The 18,278-nt window shown below is 32.6% G+C and overlaps 2 protein-coding genes across 3 annotated transcripts in view; one reads left to right on the plus strand and one right to left on the minus strand.

Moving 5' to 3' along the window:
- Positions 1-18,278, plus strand: part of LOC125776679 (uncharacterized) — a 125,356-nt gene that overhangs the window by 68,051 nt on the left and 39,027 nt on the right. The gene's annotated exons all lie outside the window — the stretch shown is intronic.
- Positions 3,142-18,278, minus strand: part of LOC105230161 (E3 ubiquitin-protein ligase hyd) — an 87,462-nt gene continuing 72,325 nt past the window's right edge. For both annotated transcript variants that reach the window (XM_011210774.4, XM_019991998.3), the window contains exons 14-19: positions 13,656-13,726; positions 11,314-11,645; positions 10,897-11,103; positions 10,685-10,832; positions 3,616-3,846; positions 3,142-3,549 (exon numbers count right to left, since the gene is read on the minus strand). In XM_011210774.4, coding sequence (XP_011209076.2) covers positions 3,337-3,549; positions 3,616-3,846; positions 10,685-10,832; positions 10,897-11,103; positions 11,314-11,645; positions 13,656-13,726 — 1,202 coding nt within the window. In that variant the 3' untranslated portion in view covers positions 3,142-3,336. The remainder of the gene's footprint in view (positions 3,550-3,615; positions 3,847-10,684; positions 10,833-10,896; positions 11,104-11,313; positions 11,646-13,655; positions 13,727-18,278) is intronic.

Genomic DNA, 18,278 nt, shown 5'->3' on the forward strand with positions numbered 1-18,278 from the left:
TATACGCGTTCAAAAATGCAAACAAATGTATCTGCAAATTGTCAAAAATTGCATAAGAAGTATCAAACGTCAAACTTGCAGTGTTGCTACTGTTGCTTATGCTGCAAGTCATGATGCATTTACGAACATAGCCTTACCCTAATCGACCAAATACTCGGGGTAACCTAGGTATTTTATTACGTAATATTATTATATAAAATTACTTAGTTGTTTATTAAATTTAAATAAGCAAATATCCATATGGTTGGAAAGATTGTAAAATGGGTACATTTAATTTGAAATATAATTTATTGAGACCCTTTTTTTTATTAGAACTAACATTGCTAAATAAAAAAAGAGGAATTATAGCGAAAAAAAAGAAATTCGAGCAAATTGCTCATCTTTGCTTATTATCTTATGTCAGCGTTCCATTTCCTCACAATTGTTAGCACATAAATGATGCTCACTTCGAGTGTAAAAAGAATATTTAAAATAAAGATTCCTTACCTATAAAAGCTGCAAAAAGTGTAAATTTGTTTAAATGTTTACAGTTTAATTAAATGAATTTGAAGTGAAACATGTGCATAAAGTGCGCTAAATGTAGTGAAATACCTTATTGAATGTTTGAATTTTGGGAGTTTTTGAACCTCAAAGCCGAATTTCTCATAAACTAAGCGTGTGCGGTACCTGTAACTATACTTTTTAATCAGAAGGACTTCGTTGCGCCACATGGCATAGTATTAAATCTGGAGAGGAGTACTTGGAAGGTAACAAAATATATATTGAAGTAATTCAGGCACTAAAATGTCCAACTGCTTCGTGTTAGAAATTTACATATTCACTTCAAACAATAGCGCTCGTTTCTACCCACTTTGAATTATTACAACGACAAGAAACGACTGTTGCCATGTCGTTACTATATTTGTTTAAAAATTTAAAATCTCTATTTATTTTCGATGTCGATAACGACATTGGTTATAGGGCCGATAATAACACCAAAAATTGTATAATATCTATTACTATGTTCGGACCGACATTGAAAACATTTTTTTAAACACATTTGTATGTTGCGGAATGTAAGTCGTTCGGACCGACAATGTGTGTTTTCGATGAGTTTTCACTGACAACTATCAATACGGGGATTCTCTTGCTCTTACAAGATGCCACAAAATGCAAAAATCCTATACCGAAATATGCAAGGCCAAGAGAGCACACATTGCAGAATCTAGTGGTATATGACGGCACGAAAATAAACGTGGGGTTTGGTCTGACATATTTTACAGCCATTGCATATAAATTTTTGCGTGTTTTTTGTGCCGTTGCACCAAGAAGAAAATTCTGCAATTGGTGCATTGTGCAAGGGTTTTGCAGGAACAAGAGAACCCCCTTAACAGTGAGCAGCCGTATTTGTATATGGAATGTAAACAAATATCAAGTGACAATTTAGGGCCGGCAAAATATGTCTTCCAAAAAAATCGATTAACTGTGTTTTCGTTTGACAGATTTTACATGGACGAAAACACAAGTTTTCGTGCGAAAACCAGTTTTTCCCACGAAAACATGTTTTCAATGTCGGTCTAAATATAGTATAAGGTGTGGTATGGAATCTTTTGAAGGGTAGAATAAGAGCATGTGATTAATATGACTGTTTTTATTATTTCCATTGCATCTTAACACCACACTCATCGCAGAATATACTCAGATGGTGTACAAGGTCTGTCGCAAAAGAAACAGGACTGTTAAAAAAAACAACAAAAAATTTATATTTTTCAAGTTATATTTTTTTATTCAAAGTAGTTTCCTTGTGCTTCGATACAGCGTTTAGCCCGGTCAATTAGCATTTCAAATGAGTGTTTAAGGTCATTTTTCGGAATGCTCTTGAGAATATCGGTGGTCGCCTTTTGGATAGCTGAAATGTTAAATTACATTGCTACTGAACGATCAAAATTCTAAAAAGGCTTTGGCAGCCAACGTGTTAAAGGCCCCTATTATGAGTTGCATTCGATCTTCGCTATTCGCTGGCTATCGAAAATCGAATGTCAAATTCGTATTATGAGCTATGCAACCCTATCGAAATTTTCGATGAGCATCGAAATGGCTGTGGAACAGAATTTACCTATCGACAGCTTAGCGTAGTGAATGGAAATTTGTGAAAATGTAGGTTTTTTGCGTTTATTTATTGCTTTATGGTAACAAATAATTAATTTATACTATTTTTGTTAATTTTATGCAGGCCAAAAGTCCCCAGGAAATCTGGTATTACTATAAAAATGTGATTTTGCTTGTTGCATTTCAGCCTCGGTATAATTGAATTTTATCCATCTTTGGCAAATGAAATTCTCCAGGGCATCGAGTACCTCAGATAGTACCATAGACACCGTGGGCTGTGCAAGTCCAAGCATGTTTTCATTCTCTATACTAAGTTGATACGATCCCTGAGCACAAAATCGTAAAGCTGTTGCCAATTTTAGTATATTGGGAATAGATTTCGCTCGTGTGCATCGCTGCAGCATCTCCTCTGTAGCGGACAGCAAATCAACAAACGCCTCTTTCGACAAACGGAAGTTTTTTTTAAATCTACAAATAAAATTTCCTAAATGTTGAACATGTAGAAACCTCTAACAAATAGCATTGTACTTACGTAGCGGAATCCAATTCCAAAGGGTTGGAAGCGTCCCTTAGCTTCTTTCTATTTTTAGCCAATTCCAGTAAGCTTTCATCCTCCTCTGAAGAATCGCCAAACCACAACTCAGTCGTAGTCATATTTTATTTTAACTTATATTTATATTTTCTTTATTTATAAAATATTTGTTAGTTTTATCTGACAGATGTATACTATCGTGAACATTCAAAATGATTGCCATTCACAATAACGCCAATCTTCATCGAATGAGCGTCGTAATACCAAATGCAAATTCGTTCGACCAGCATTTTCGATCGTTGTCGAAGATCGAATGCAACTCATAATAGGGGCCAAAGCTGGAAAAATTGTGTATATTGGTACTAAGAACAAGACAGCATACTTAGTTAAAAAAATCAAAATGTAAATATCCTATTTTGAAAAGGCACTGATTTTATAATAGAAAAGATATTGTATGTATCTGTTTTGTTTTATTTAACCGACTACATGTAAATAAGCATTTCTGTTTATCAAAAAAAAAATTTTTAGATGTTCAGATTTTTTATTGAATTCAAATTGTAAGTGGGAATAAACTCAATTTTACAAGCAATTTAAAATATATCCTTATAATAAATAAGTATGTCGTACAAGAAAACATAAATTAATTATCTCAATTTCGCCATTAATATAAATGGAATTTGTAGAACTATGCTCTAGTTAAAAGCTTATCTCTAAATTTATACAAAACCAAAGTTTTTCGATTTTATGGCCATAAGTAATTTACTACGTAATATGGTTTTGCTAGAATATAAAGGTATATATAAACGTGATATACAGGTGTTTGCTGTAGGTAAATGCGAATCATCGGCTGGTCTAATAGTTACTGAAGGAAGGGGCTGAAATCCTTCTTCGGAGGCTGGTAGCGCAGGTGAGCCGGTCCAGAAATAAACCTTATATTTGATATATAATTATTAAAAAATACAAATATTTTTGGTTAAAGTTTAAATCAATATTACCAAATCTTGACGCTCTGAAGTACCCATTTTTTCTACAATGCTCCAAAACCATCTTTTAAATTTCAGGAGCTTGTCAGATCCCTCACTGGATTCATCATTGAAAGTTGTATATGATATCAAGGTGGACACATTTATGTCTCCAACGCCGTTTAATAGTAGACGAAGATCTTCAGCAGTTAAGCTGTTCATGCAGCTGTCTGGCAGCACATCAAACACTCCATCTCTTAGCGCCTGAAAGTATAATGTAATTCACATTCTCATTTATATATAAAATAACGGGGTAGGAATTAAAATATTGATAAGTTACAATTAAAGTTCCAAATGTTGCTATTCACCTAACGGTTACTTGTATCAATTAAAACTAATCGAGATATATATAGAATTATATATCGTCACCTAAAATGCAAAATAACGTATCATCAAAAAATTCGAAATTGAGTATCTTATTGATTACGATTCACTACTTCAAATTACATTCATAATATGACATTTTTCCAACATTTTCAGGTTCTGCGCTCAAATATAAACCAGTTTTAACCAATATTAATTTTTTTCACTCTTGTTCCATTTTATTTCGTGTCATTCACACCACTGTAAGTTTTCGAAAATGTTATTACGTTATTTTGCATTTTAGGTGACGATTTGTTTATATAAATTATCTGGATGACAAAACAAGTTTACTATTTTTCCGTCCGTGGTTTAGATATCTTGCTGAAACTTAGTACACGTGTTCCTTGACGCTCTAGAAGCGTTGATGTCGTAGATGAGCGTAATCAGACGATTACCACGACTACAAATAGCCATTAAGCGAAAATCTATAAATTGCCACAACTAAACAGCAAATTAAAGTACAAAACTGCAATTTAGTACAATAAACCGCTTTAAAGGGCAAGCTGTGGTTTGAAAATCTTCAAAAAGTAAATGTGGCTCCATTAAACCATTCAAGCTGTAGAATCCAAATTTGCAGAGGACAAATCATTTCGCCAGCTCTAAAGATAGTGTGAAAATAGGTGAAATCGGATGATAACTCCTACTACTCATATAACAGTTTCGCTTAAAGTAACCATAAATAGCTAAATGCGTCAAAAAAATTGAATTTTATCCTTTTTTATCCTTACATTCCTATGTCACAGGAATTAACCCCTAAATATCACATACCTAATATAAAACTTTTTTAATTTTAAAACTTTCGGTATCATAGAAAATTCAACTGAATGTCAAATTTTGGATATACACTAGAGATTGCTAATTTTAAATCAGTGTGATTTTATATTGCTATTGCGATCGCAAATAAGACGACGTTCAAACAGAGACCTTTTGTTGTTGTGGTTGTAGCGGCAGATTCTGCCGATTTGACGGTGTTTGGCCGAATAAAAGTCCGGGTCCCTTCCAGTTACGTACACCCGACTGTCGTGGGAATGACGGAACCTTTTGTCTTTATTGGCAATTTCTCTTTTGGTTCCTGTAACTCGAGTCAAGTTTTTCCACCTTTCTTTTCACTACATTTCGCAAATGTTGGAGCGGTTCGGCTACCTGAAACCTAGAGCTTATTGCATAGTTCATTTGTATGTTGGTATGATCCGCTTTTAATATTTTCAAAGAAAAACTAATGACGGGAATTCCATAATCCATCAGAATGTTTTGAATACCCGCTAATAATATTTTCAAGACCAAATTAATAACGGGAGTTTCCTAATCTTTGGGAAAATATTAAAAACCCGTAATTTTTGTATTCCATATTTTTTTCTGAAATTAATTAATTACAATTCTTGTTTTAAATTATATAATATTCGGTTAAACGAAATAATTATAAGAGCATCTTTATAAAAGAATAAATAAATATAAAAAAGTAAAAGTAACTCCATTTTTATCAAAATTGATATAATTTATTACTAAGTGTTATTAAAAACTCAATTTAAATATTTATGAATATTGCAACCATGAAAAGAGTTTCAATTTGTACTCTAAGCTAATTTTTTAAGTTCATCACAAAAGCTTTCAATTAAGTAAAATTAAAAATTTAATTATATTAAATTAAAATATTCCATAAGGAGTTGAAACTTCTGGTTGTTGAAGATGTTTTATGAAATTTTTGTTTTACAAATATTGCATTTTGCATATATTTTATCTACTACTTCAAACATCTGCCGTACTTCACTTCTTTTCCTTGATAAATTTCCTGCCATTATTAAAAATTATAAGAACGTTATACTCAAAACTTCAAACCGCTATAGCATATATGTATATATGTATACAATACCCTGAAGAAAGCTGCTAATTTTTTGCTATTTGCTATTGTGATCGCGTGTACTGTACTATTAAAAAATCACAGTTTCACAAATTTATTGTGAACTGCTATCGCAATCGCAATTCGCAGGTTCGAACTGCGATCGCAATCGCAGTTCATAGAAGCGAACTGCTATTTATAAAATGTGATCGCAGTTGCGATTTTTCAATCACAGTGAAAAAATCACCGGTAGAGAAATATCGCTCATCACTAATATACACACAGTGAAACAAAAATAGTGGCCTCAATTTATTTTATTTTAATGTTTAAAGTAAAAAATGTTCGCTGAAACTTCAAACAATCCTTTAATTTAATTTAGAAGTTTTTGCAGTTTATTTCAATAATGTGTGCATAAAAAAATAAGCACAATGTCTCACGAATAAACAGTTATCTTTTTTCAATATTTTTTTTAATGCAAAACTATTATTAAACAAATTTGAAATTAGTATGCACAAAAATAAAAACAATACAACGAGAGGGAAAATTTTTAAACAACTAAATATGAGTTAACACATTTTTGACACTGTCAAGAAACTCTTTACACACTTTAGTTTTCGATTCTGTTTTGTTCTATTTGAAGAAAAAACGGTACTTTACTGTTATCTATGCTTCTGCACTATGCGCTATGTTTGCATTCCTTTTCATTTAATTGCGAAATCTTTCTGCACACGTGTCAAAAAGCTAATTTCAAAATTATTTAACATGCCTGGAGCTAGATTGACTTTTGACGTTACCCAATTGATTATTATAATAATCACAAAATTGGAAAATCTGTAGCTGAGCTAGTGAAGTTGTTTCGTGTATCGCGAAAAACAGGTTATAATGTTTCAAATCGAGCCGAAAATGAACACAGACTGGAAGCAAAGTGTGGAAGTGGTCGAAAGAAAAAGATTGACGAGCGGCAGACCACCTTATCACGCGTAAGATCCGTCAAAACCCCCAAATTTCGACCAGAACCCTTGCCAAGGAGTTGGAAGAAGAGTGTGGAACGGTCGTTTCACATGAAACCGTCCACCAACTAATTCTGCGAAACAAATACTTTTCAAGGGTTGCGCGTAAGAAGCCACTGCTTTCGAAAGTAAATATTGAAAAGCGCTTAACTTTTGCTGTCAACATAAGCATCAAGCCGGACAATTATTGGTCATATTCTGTGACGAAACCAAAATAATGCTGTACTACAATGATGGACCAACTAGAGTATGGCGCAAGCCGTTAACAGCTTTAGATTAGCGCAACATCATTCCGACAGTAAAATTCGGCAAATTGTCGGTGATGGCTTGGGGATGCATTAGCTGCAAGGGAGTGAGAGAGCTTGCGTTTATTGAAAACACAATGAATGCTGAGCAATATCTCTCCATTCTCAAAACAAACTTGAGGCAAAGAGCGGAAAAATTTGGCTTTATTGTCGATAATAAGCCAAATTTTAAATTTTATCAGGGCAATGACCCCAAACATAAGGAACTCACAGTGCGCACATGGGTCCTTTATAATTGCCAAAAGGTCATAGATACACCTCCTCAGAGCCCCGACATGAACCCCATTAAAAATTTGTTGGTTTATCTGAAGGAAAAAGTGGCAAAATGGTAGCCCAAAAACAGCGCCGCCTTAAAAGCAGCAGTACTGGGAGAGTGTCATAAAATTCCGTTGGAATATGACCTACAAAGCTGGTCAGTTCCACAAAAATAGCACTAGGCTCGTAGTTGAAACTAAAAGGGGTCATACTAATAATCAAAATTAGTTTAAGATAGTATAAGTATTAAATATATTCATTAAACTGTAGCTTAAGTACTTTGTGTAAAGAGTTTCTTGACAGTGTCAAAAATGTGTAAACTCATATTTTGTTGTTTTAAAATTTTCCCTCTCGTTGTATTTTTTTTTATTTTTGTGCATATTAATTTAAAATTTGCTAAATAATAGTTCTGCATTAAAAAAATATTGAAAAAAAATAACTAAAGGTGATATTTTTGCATGCAAAGTCAAAAAATATGTTTTTTTTATTTCATGACATTTCGTCGATTGGAAGTGAAGTTATTACGTTTTAAATGTCAGTATATTTGTCTTATCGGTGCGAAAATAAGCTTCGAACAAAGAGCCAACATTAAATTTTGTTTTAAAATTGGTAAAACTTTTACCGAAACGTTTCAATTGATGAACCAAGTACATGGCGATGATTGCCTATCTCGTAGCAGAGTGCACGAGTGGTTTCAACGTTTTCAAAGTGGTTGTGAGGATATAAATGACGATCAACATGTTGGCCAATCAAAATCTGTGACCAAAAATTGCTCAGAATCCAACATTCGAAAGACATCATTAAACATGTTTATTTGACCAAAAATCACGTTTTAACCATTAGCCTCTCCCCGTATTCACCTGATATGGCACCGTGAGACTTCTTCCTTTTCGGAAAAATGCATTTGCCTATGAAAGGAAAGCTTTATGCAGGCGTAGTAGCCTCTCAAAAGGCTTGCGTTCGACATGCTTTTGTACCGTGCTGTATTGAAGCAGAAGGAGGCTATTTTGAATAAAATAAATTGATTTTGCCGAAAACCCCATTTGTTCAGTTTTTTTTATGTCCTGTTTACTTTGGAACATACCTTATATAATTAATTCCAATCACCTGGTTGACGTTTTTCACATTAACTCAATATGTTAAAAATCACCTCTCTGGTTGATTGGAACTTTGTCAAGTAATATTGGTGGCTCGACAATATTTAATTAGTAAACAGTAGTTATATAGGAGAAAAATACCTTTGATATTTCAATCAGTAACACCACTTTAACGTAGGGCTATCAGGTTATACTTGCCGATCTAGTTTTCTCCGGGTATTTTAATAGCGCAAAATTTGTAAAAAAACAAAAAAATTGATTTAAAATCTTAAGAATTCAACAAGAAAAGAGCTTTTTAGGTACGACACAGAAATATAAGTTGGTCTTCTTATCTCATATTAGAGGCCTAGTGCTCACTAAGTTTCATTACTACATTTTGCCTCGTGTCTGTGTTATTGGGATCGATATGTCATTGTAAGCGTATATTTTATCATGATCCAGCTTTTTGGCTAACACAAAAGCATATAGTCAGTTTTCTTTCAACAGCAGTAGATGTGGTATTAACAATTGATAGCGAAAAGTTCTGATTGTTTGTAATGTGCTATCTAAGTGGCTGAAAGTATGTTGAAAAGCTAAGTTTTATTCGTTGAGTATTTTGATTTTATTTGTCGATTTAATATTGGTTCATGTCGCATTAAGATTTTGGTGGGAACGGGTATTTCTACCGTTAGTGATGTTGATTTGTTTGAATTCATCTGCACTTCCAATATGCACATTCCGTCGAACATGGATTGTTATTAACTTTTTAACGTAATTCTTTTTATATCTTGGAGTATTATCATGTTGTGAAACCAATGTGGATGATAGTAATGAATAAAATGGTGATACACATTTTTTATTCATTCCGACGGTTAATCCAAAGGAGATTATTATTTTTTTTCTTTTAAAACTTGTACTTCGTACGTACAACGGAAAGGTATGTCTTTCGAAAATTGGCCGTAAAAATTTTAATTATGATTATAATACAACCAATTTTATGAAAGTAATTTTCACAATATTAATATATTTGACATAATGCCAGATATAAGAATTCTAATCATTTGACGTAATAAAGGGGGGCTGTGATAATTCGTGAATATACATTCACTTAATTTTGCTAAGAACAAAGCTAACTGGAAGTTTAAACTTTCTTATTAGGTAAATAGAGCTTAGATGTAGTATTGCCGGATTTCATTCGTTTTAGGCACAAGGACGCACCTTTAATTGAGAAAGATGCTCTGCGAATTTCCTCACATACCGCCCGATATATGTATACGGTACAAAGACAACCAGAGTTCAGAAATATTTATGCTAGGTAAATGCTTAGGCTTATGGGTGGTATAACGACATACTACAGGTATAAACGGAAAAATATGGTCTAGTCTATGATGTTCTATACGACTTTACAGATTAAGGGAGTAGCTGCTTTAGAGGCTTCAAAAAATCGACTGTTTTGGGGATTTTTTTTTTTTTTTTGGGAGCGAAGGAAATACTTGGTTAAAGCGATATTTAGTTATGTATTAAACATCATTCGCAAATTTTTTGGATACGAAATCTTTAATATACTGCCTTCTGGAAGGAATTGTCGATGCATCTCGCATGTGTATTTGTCGGACGGCCATTAGGATGCAGATCGCAATTTCTATCGGAAACAAAAAATTCAAAGAGATTCATATTTTTTAATAATTTATCTTCTAGTTAAACTAAGAAAATTCCAAAATAAAGTGTAAAATTTTACAATTTTTTTTAAATTCGGTTTTTGACCCAAAATATTACTTGATGTTGTTTAAAAATATGTTCAAACTTGACTTTTCTTAGTTTTTTTTTAGTTAGAATAGAATAGAAGATAATTTAATCCCAAAGATAATAAATTTTGCCCCAATTCCATACGACGATTAGTTTTTTAAGAAAAATCGTAAAAATGAAAAAGCGAGAAATCGTGCGTCAAAGTTTTCGCTTTCTGCCCAAGCGGTCATATATCTGCCAGGTGCTCGGTCATTATTTTCTTTCTAGCTTCGACAATATTTCGAATTCTCACCTATAACTTCGGGGACATATTCTTAGATATTTTTAAAGAGATTTAAGCAAACCAAAAAAATTGTTTGAAGCTTCTAAAGCAAGCTCCCCTGAGTGATATTAAATACAATGTATAAATGCTACTGTATCAGTTTTCTTATTAAAATGCAAATTACTTACCTCTAAAGCTTTTTCTTGCGATTTGATTAGTCGATATTCGGTGTAACGTTTTAAATACTCAAATAAATTGCTGCTAGTAACTTGAATTTCACGTCCACCCGGTAACAATTCGACACTACCTCCTCCTTCTTCTTTCATAAGATCGATACTTAAAATGTATTTCAAATAAAATAGTTATAAATCAGCAAACATTTTGAATTGATTTAACTTACACAAAGAATAACTCCATGCGTAGTATTGTGGCATCTCCATCTTCTAATTGGGCGTTTAGTATAAGTTGCCTGAATGACTCGTATATTGTGGGATCAAAAAATGCTAAATCGTAAAATTTAATTTTCCTTCCTAATATAAATTTTAATACATGTCGTTGTAAAAAAAGTGGAAGCAACTCATTTTGCTGCAAGCATAATCCGATCAATCTGAAAAATATAATTTTTTCATATTTTTTCAGTTTTGCTTAATAATTCAAACAAGAAAAAACATTAATTTCAGTTGCACTGTTGACCGGGATTTTATCCGGTTGAGACCAAGAGGTGTTATTTCGGCGATCGAATTCTGTGAGGTCTAAAGTTTGCCAATAATAACATGTTTCCTGTTTTCTAATAATGTAGATTTTATTAATTACTTACCTTCCAATATTCCTGAATGCATTTATTCGTTCAAATGAGCCATAACCTTGTCTTGGCGTATAAAAACCCCTTTTCCCAGGCGAATAAAACAAGGGTTCATTATCTTCAATTTGACACTGTTCAAGTAATACCACCGGTATCATTTTCTTCTGAGTTTGGGTAGATACATTATTAGCCTCTGTTTTTTGCTTGTATGTTATTATATCAAGAGCTTCGTTAACCTTTTGTCTTAATGTATCTTCAGAGGACAAAATGGAAAGTAGTTGAGGTGTTGGTATTTCAAGAAGCATTCCAGTAATTTTTGATGCATTTGTAGCATTTATAGAGTAAATCTAAGGGTATAAAATGAAAAAATATGTATTTAAACCAAATGTTAATAAAAATACTACTAGATAACAGATTGCTGCGAATTATAAGAAAATAACAGGTTTTATATGTACATATATTAAGATGACTATCATAATTTGTTAAAAATAAAAGTAATAACAGTATATATACAGTATTAGAAAGATAAATAGATAGGAGAAGAAGTTTTACCCATTTTATAATCCTAATAAATTAGTGATATACATAGTTAATAATAAAGGTTTTAATATCCATAATTTACTTTCATTTAAATATAGAAGCTATTTTCATTAAACGTGATGAAGTATCATCTCTATATATTGAAGTTATGTGCAACTTTTTGATACGTTCAAGATATCGAAATATGCAGTAGAATTGGTTTTAATGTGATATGATCATGATAAGAATATAATGGAACAGTTAAATTGGCAATCTGCAATCTAGTAATACATAAATATGTATGATATAACAACATCTTCACAGTCTCTGCATCTGCATCGTATATCGTTACACATATGTATATATGCCTCTTGTTATAGTGAATAACAGTGCAGGAGTAGAGCAGAAGAGGGCGCGTCTTACGCCCTATCGCTATATCTAATCATATTATAATGTTTTGTCCAACATTCATTGAAAGTAATAGCAAAATCGACTTCTAAAACACAAACTTGATCGTTCCTTTTAAATTTTGCATAGTTCTGTGCAATGCTTCAGGAATATCTGTCAGCTATTATGTACTCATCACAAATTATGATTCAACCTTTTCTTATTCAGCCAACTATCACTATAATTCATATACATATATGTGGATGTAAACAAAAACCACTGTATCCTGCAAGTAGCTGTGTGATTTTATTTTGTATTTTTGAAGAAAAAAATGTTCAAATGATTCTTACATGAATATTTAACACATGCTTATGTTTTGAAACATAATTTTTTTTATTTATGAATTATTTTTATACATATATTAATTATTAATGTAAGCATGACTTTTTGCAAGCACTCCATTTTATATTAGTGCTGAAATAAACTATAAGAAGACTCGACGAAAACATTTTTGGGCACTCTTACTGTAAAATCTGTACTGTTACTGTAAAATCTGGATCGATGTGTCATTCGCACTCCTTAAAATTTTTGAGGTTTTATATCGAACAACCGAAAGTTGGACAAAAAAAAAACCGTTAAAACTGAATTTTGACGAGTTGAAATCCAGGTGACTGTTTGTCTGTCCGTCCCTCTGTGCACGCTGTAACATGAGTAAAAATTGAGATATCGTAATGGTAAAAACGGTATAAAACGGAGGACGAGTTCGTAAATAGGCGTTATCGGATCACTGCCCACAAAACGCCATCAATCGAAAACCTATAAAGTGTTATAATTAACGATTGAATTAAGATATAGAACGATATGAGAAGACCATATAGGCTATACAGGGGCCGGGGTAAAAATTGAGTGATGGACGTGGCACCGCCCCTTTTAGGTGAATTCACATATTATATACACCGCCAGACTGACTTCACAAATTCTTATGTTACAGTGTGAAAATGTGCAATTAAAATTTACCAAATAAAACTGTTCAAGCCCCTAGATACAGAATGAGTAGACCCAGAGCCTGTATTTGACTTTATACCGAAAACATCGGTAAATGTGTGAAATATATACAAGTATGTGAAATTCGGAGATAATCTTTTTGTGATAATAGTAAGTCTGTGCATCAAAAATGGGTTGAATCGAGTCAATAACGCCCATATACCCATATACCTAATATATAATTTTTTGAAATTCCAAGAGACTTTATTCCGCATTTATTGTTCAATATCAATGAAAACAAGATAGCGGAGAGCGTATTTTACTAACAAAGTATCTTTGTGCCTAAAATGGATAAAATCTAATAAAAACTTGACCCAGCCAGTTGTACGGTCATAAATGTACAAATTTTACTTTAACGTACAGTTTATACATATCAGCTAAAAATGTATAACAAACCAATAACTTACCTTAGGAAAGAGCCTTTCACCTAACTGTTGTAAATGCACAGATAAATGGTCATTGGGTTCAGTTGTTCCGTCTAAAATTAAAAATAATATTATGATAGGTTTGAACATTAAAACTTTATAATATAATGCTATATTCAAGAGAACGAGAACACGTCAAACGTAGCAAGTTTAAAAGAAATAGATAATAACACACCATACCATAACACGTCTTCAGGGGAACAAGTATTGAGATGCAGAAACGGCTACGGCAAGCGATTGAATCAAGCCAATCGTTTAAAAAAGTATTAACGGTCGATCAACAAGAGCAGAGTTTGAATATAAACGACTCAATGGACATTGACCTGGAATTATTTACAGCACTCCCACGGTTCGATGGAACCAATAATATGCATAGATCCTGGAGAACACACCAACCACCACCAACCAACCAGCCCAGATACTACAATGCACTTGGATTAGTATGCACAGAAATAACGGGTGCAGCAGCAGACATCCTAACCAATCAAAACAAGAAGACGTAATTCTAATCAATCATAAATATATTGTGTTATACTTTTGCAATCAAAAACCACTGTACGTCCTTTTAGAGGAAATGAAAATAATCGTACAAAGAAAAAAAATAGCTGAATTCCACAGTGAAGTGAGGAAAGCACTCAATTTTGCATTATCAAAGATTGAGATGTCTGAAAATCAAAACAATGCTTCAATGAAGGATATGCGAATCAGGAAGCAGTCATCCTAGGGTTAAATAGCAAATATACAAGTGGAACATTATATAGTCATGACCGTAAGGATTTGGAAATAGCTTACGCAGTACTTAGTACTTTTCACGACGACAGTGTTAATTCCCAATTCGAGGTGCATTCTAACCTCCCAACGGGGAACGCAGCAAAGATCCCTGCAGCCTGACGATAAAAGAAAATATAATCCAGGAATTCAAATTCAGCGAAATATCCAGGAGCAACCAAACCATCGGTATCAACAACGCCCCGAACCCCTGGAAGTTCACAGTTTGTAGCAGTACCAGATGCCAACCTATTATTTCAATCAATCAAGGCATCCCCCTCAAACGTTTCGTTCGAAAATTTCCAACAACAAAAAATGCAGTGCATTAATCAAACCAGACATGCAGACTACGAAGGACAGTATGAGACACAGAATACTTTTTTTTAGGCGAGTGAATAATTTGCCTTACTTCAAAAAAAATGTGGATTGACCGGCACACGCGTTACAACGTTAGTGAACACAGGATCCACTAATAAATATATTAGAAATAAATATAAAATCTGTATGTCAATACCAATTAATCCTTTCAAAAGAAACATTTTACAAAAAAGTGATTGCGACATGACTTCGATTTATCATATTATGAAATAGATAAACTTAATGAATTTGATATATTATTAAAAGACTAAGGATCAAGAACCCTTGAGACAGGATTATTATTTGATGATTGTTTAAAGTACCAGAAGAAAGTGACCCATAATGTAGAATCAAAAATAAATTTCACTATTAATAATCTTCAATACAAGGAAGATATAATAAAATTTATGATAAAAAAACGTTGAATAAGTGAAGTGAAGTTGAAAAGGAAAAGTCCTTTCAATACAACTATTTTGGCGACAAGACAGAACACAGACAGAGGATCGAATATGGAAAAAACAATATCAATATGCCATTGCGGATAACGACTTTGTGAATAAAAAAAATAGTGAGTTGTTAAAAAAAAGAGTTATTGAGAGAAGTAAATGCCCATATAATTCTCCCATATGGACTATTCCAAACAAAGCACTGACGAACAAGGAAAGCCAAACAAGAAGAATAGTAGTTGATTTCCAAAAAAATATTGCTCAGACAATTACAGATATATATCCAATACCTGATGTAAATATGAATATATAAAATTTTGGAAAATCAAAAGTATTTTTAACTACAGATTTAGAATCAGGATTTGTTTGGTTTGGTTTGGGTTAAAAACCCACCTCAATCTTTCAACAATGCGTAGACGATATCTTACAGGAATATACATATGTATTGGTAAATTAATTTATGTTTATATATGCGATGTACTAGTATTTCTCGAAGAACATATTGAACACAATTCAATTATAATAGAAGCACTGCATAAAGTGAACGAAAAGTCACATTTTTCAACAGTCAGTCGAGTATCTTAGGCACATCATTAAACATAATAGAATTACAGTGGGTCCAAACGAGATTGAAACAATTAAAAAATTCCAGTTCTAAAAGGCAGCTAAGGTCATTTTTAGGATTAGCTAGTTATTATATAAAATTTATTAGGAATTTTGCATCTATCACTAAACCCTTAACTATTCATTTAAGAGGGGATCAAGGAACTATTTATACAGACCATCACAGGAGTTAGTGAAGATAACTCCGTTGCTAATTCCCATTTAATCCTCAAAATTTTAGTTAGCTTCATTTTCGTTGGCAACATTGTTAAAAATTGCCAATTTTAATCTCTTGTGACTGAAAAACAAGCAACACTGACATCTGTTTTTCAAATTGTCAATAATAAAACAAGAAGTTTTATGTTATGATGTTATGTTATAATGCAGTTTAAAAAATATCGTGTTGATATGTTTTTGTAATAAAAAATGGTTTTGTAACAATTGGTCGGCTAACAACCACAATAATTATCTTCAATCCATTGTCATCGAAAATATTATAAAAATGACATTAGGCTGTTTACGAGGGTTTCAAACTCGCATATCTGCCATCGGTCACCTACAAATTTGAATCTTATTAAGAGCGCAGTTAATCCGGATTAACGCTGCCGTCTGTCAATGCATCACGCCGAACATCTTATGACAACTCAACAACGAACGATCTAGTTAAACGGGTTCACAGTATGTTAATAGAAATTTAATAAGCTTGACAAGTGAAAACAAAAAAGCTCCTGGCGAAGAATTGTATGAAGAATTGCGGTACGACAATATATAATATGTACATTCAATTACAGAATACAAACCACAAGATGTATTCTTCAATCAAGAAAAGTATCCGGTAATAAAAGACATTTCACTAAAAAATCAAAAAGAAAAAATATTGAATTATTACAACAAAGATAGAAAGACTATTACATATATATGTATACATCAATTTATTCCCGAACGGACGGACAATAAATACAACAAAAATACTGTAAAAGATCAAGGTGCCACAATTCTATCTGCTAGAAGAAAAACTATCCGTAAGGACAATATCCGAAGACAGGCTACAACATATATGTACAACGGTATTATAATTTTATTTGCTAACTATTTACTCCACTGTGGTTGATTTAGTGACTGTCCTCAGTAATAGAAAATATGTTTTGACTGAGACGGACGTAGTGTATTTATTTGAAGACACACAATTTTTGTACCATGGACAACTAATACCTACAACTACAGGGCACGACGTTCACTAAACTCTTTAGGCTCAATTATAAAATTCGTCACAGGGACACCAGACCACGACGATTTAAAAGAAATAAAAACAGACCTTAATTATTGAATAGAAAAGATTAACAAACAAAAAATATTAATATTCACGCATTGATTTCAAATTAAATTCAAGAAAATATTATAATTGACGGAAACCATATATGAAACGGACGAAATGTTATAGGCCCAAAATTATTTCAGTTTAATATTAGTACCAGTTTAGATAATGAGACATATTTTAACCATCATTAAGATAATACGTGGGAGAAATCATACGATAATAGCAAGAGCGCAATACAACAAATAAGGAAAGATACAATAACAACATGGCAACAAAGATTGGGAGAATGAAAGTCGCGCCGTATACAAACAACAACAACAACGCGACAAAGACGACGCTGAACACACATTCTTACCTTCCTCAACAATTTAAGGATGTAATATGTCTTAATGTAAAAGACAGTAAAAACATGGTTGCAATTATATTTTCACGTGTCATTGCACGAAAATAAACATGGATTTTGGTCTGACATATTTTACAGCCATTGCAAATAACTTTCAGAATGTATTTGCCGTTGCACCAAGTGGAAATTCTGCAAAACCCATTCAATTCCAAATACTTGGGGGTTTTTTGAGGATTGTGAAGCAGAACTGCTTTAAAGTAAGAAAATCCGCAACTGGTTGGGTCGTAAGAGATCTGTTAAGATTCATCAAATCTTCAATAAAATAAACCAACTAGTCCTTCAGGCAAATTAGAAATAGAAGGCGGAAGACATTCCCAGTAAAAATAAGACCCTGTTTTTGAGACTTGATTCAAGCAACTCAGCAACGTTTTTAGGAAGATTCAAATATGAAATTGGCTGCTTCCGTTTTGAATAATACCCTTTCACATTACACGAACAAAAGTAACAATCATCGCTAAGGTTCTATTATTTACGTCATACCATAGGAATCACATATCGAAAGCTTTTTTCTTGCCTTTAAACCAATTTCAAGGTCTTCAACACATCGTATGAAGACTTTATCAGGTGTCCAATATTTATCCCAATTGTAAAGTTTTTTTAATCCGTAATATTAAGGGTTAGCTTCAAATATAACAAAAACTGTCAGACCAATTCACAATATTGAATAACTTTCAGAGAATTTTTTTAGTTTTAAACACTTGAATACATAA

The sequence above is a fragment of the Bactrocera dorsalis genome, chromosome 2 (genome assembly GCF_023373825.1).
Source record: "Bactrocera dorsalis isolate Fly_Bdor chromosome 2, ASM2337382v1, whole genome shotgun sequence".
Classification (NCBI taxonomy): domain Eukaryota; kingdom Metazoa; phylum Arthropoda; class Insecta; order Diptera; family Tephritidae; genus Bactrocera; species Bactrocera dorsalis.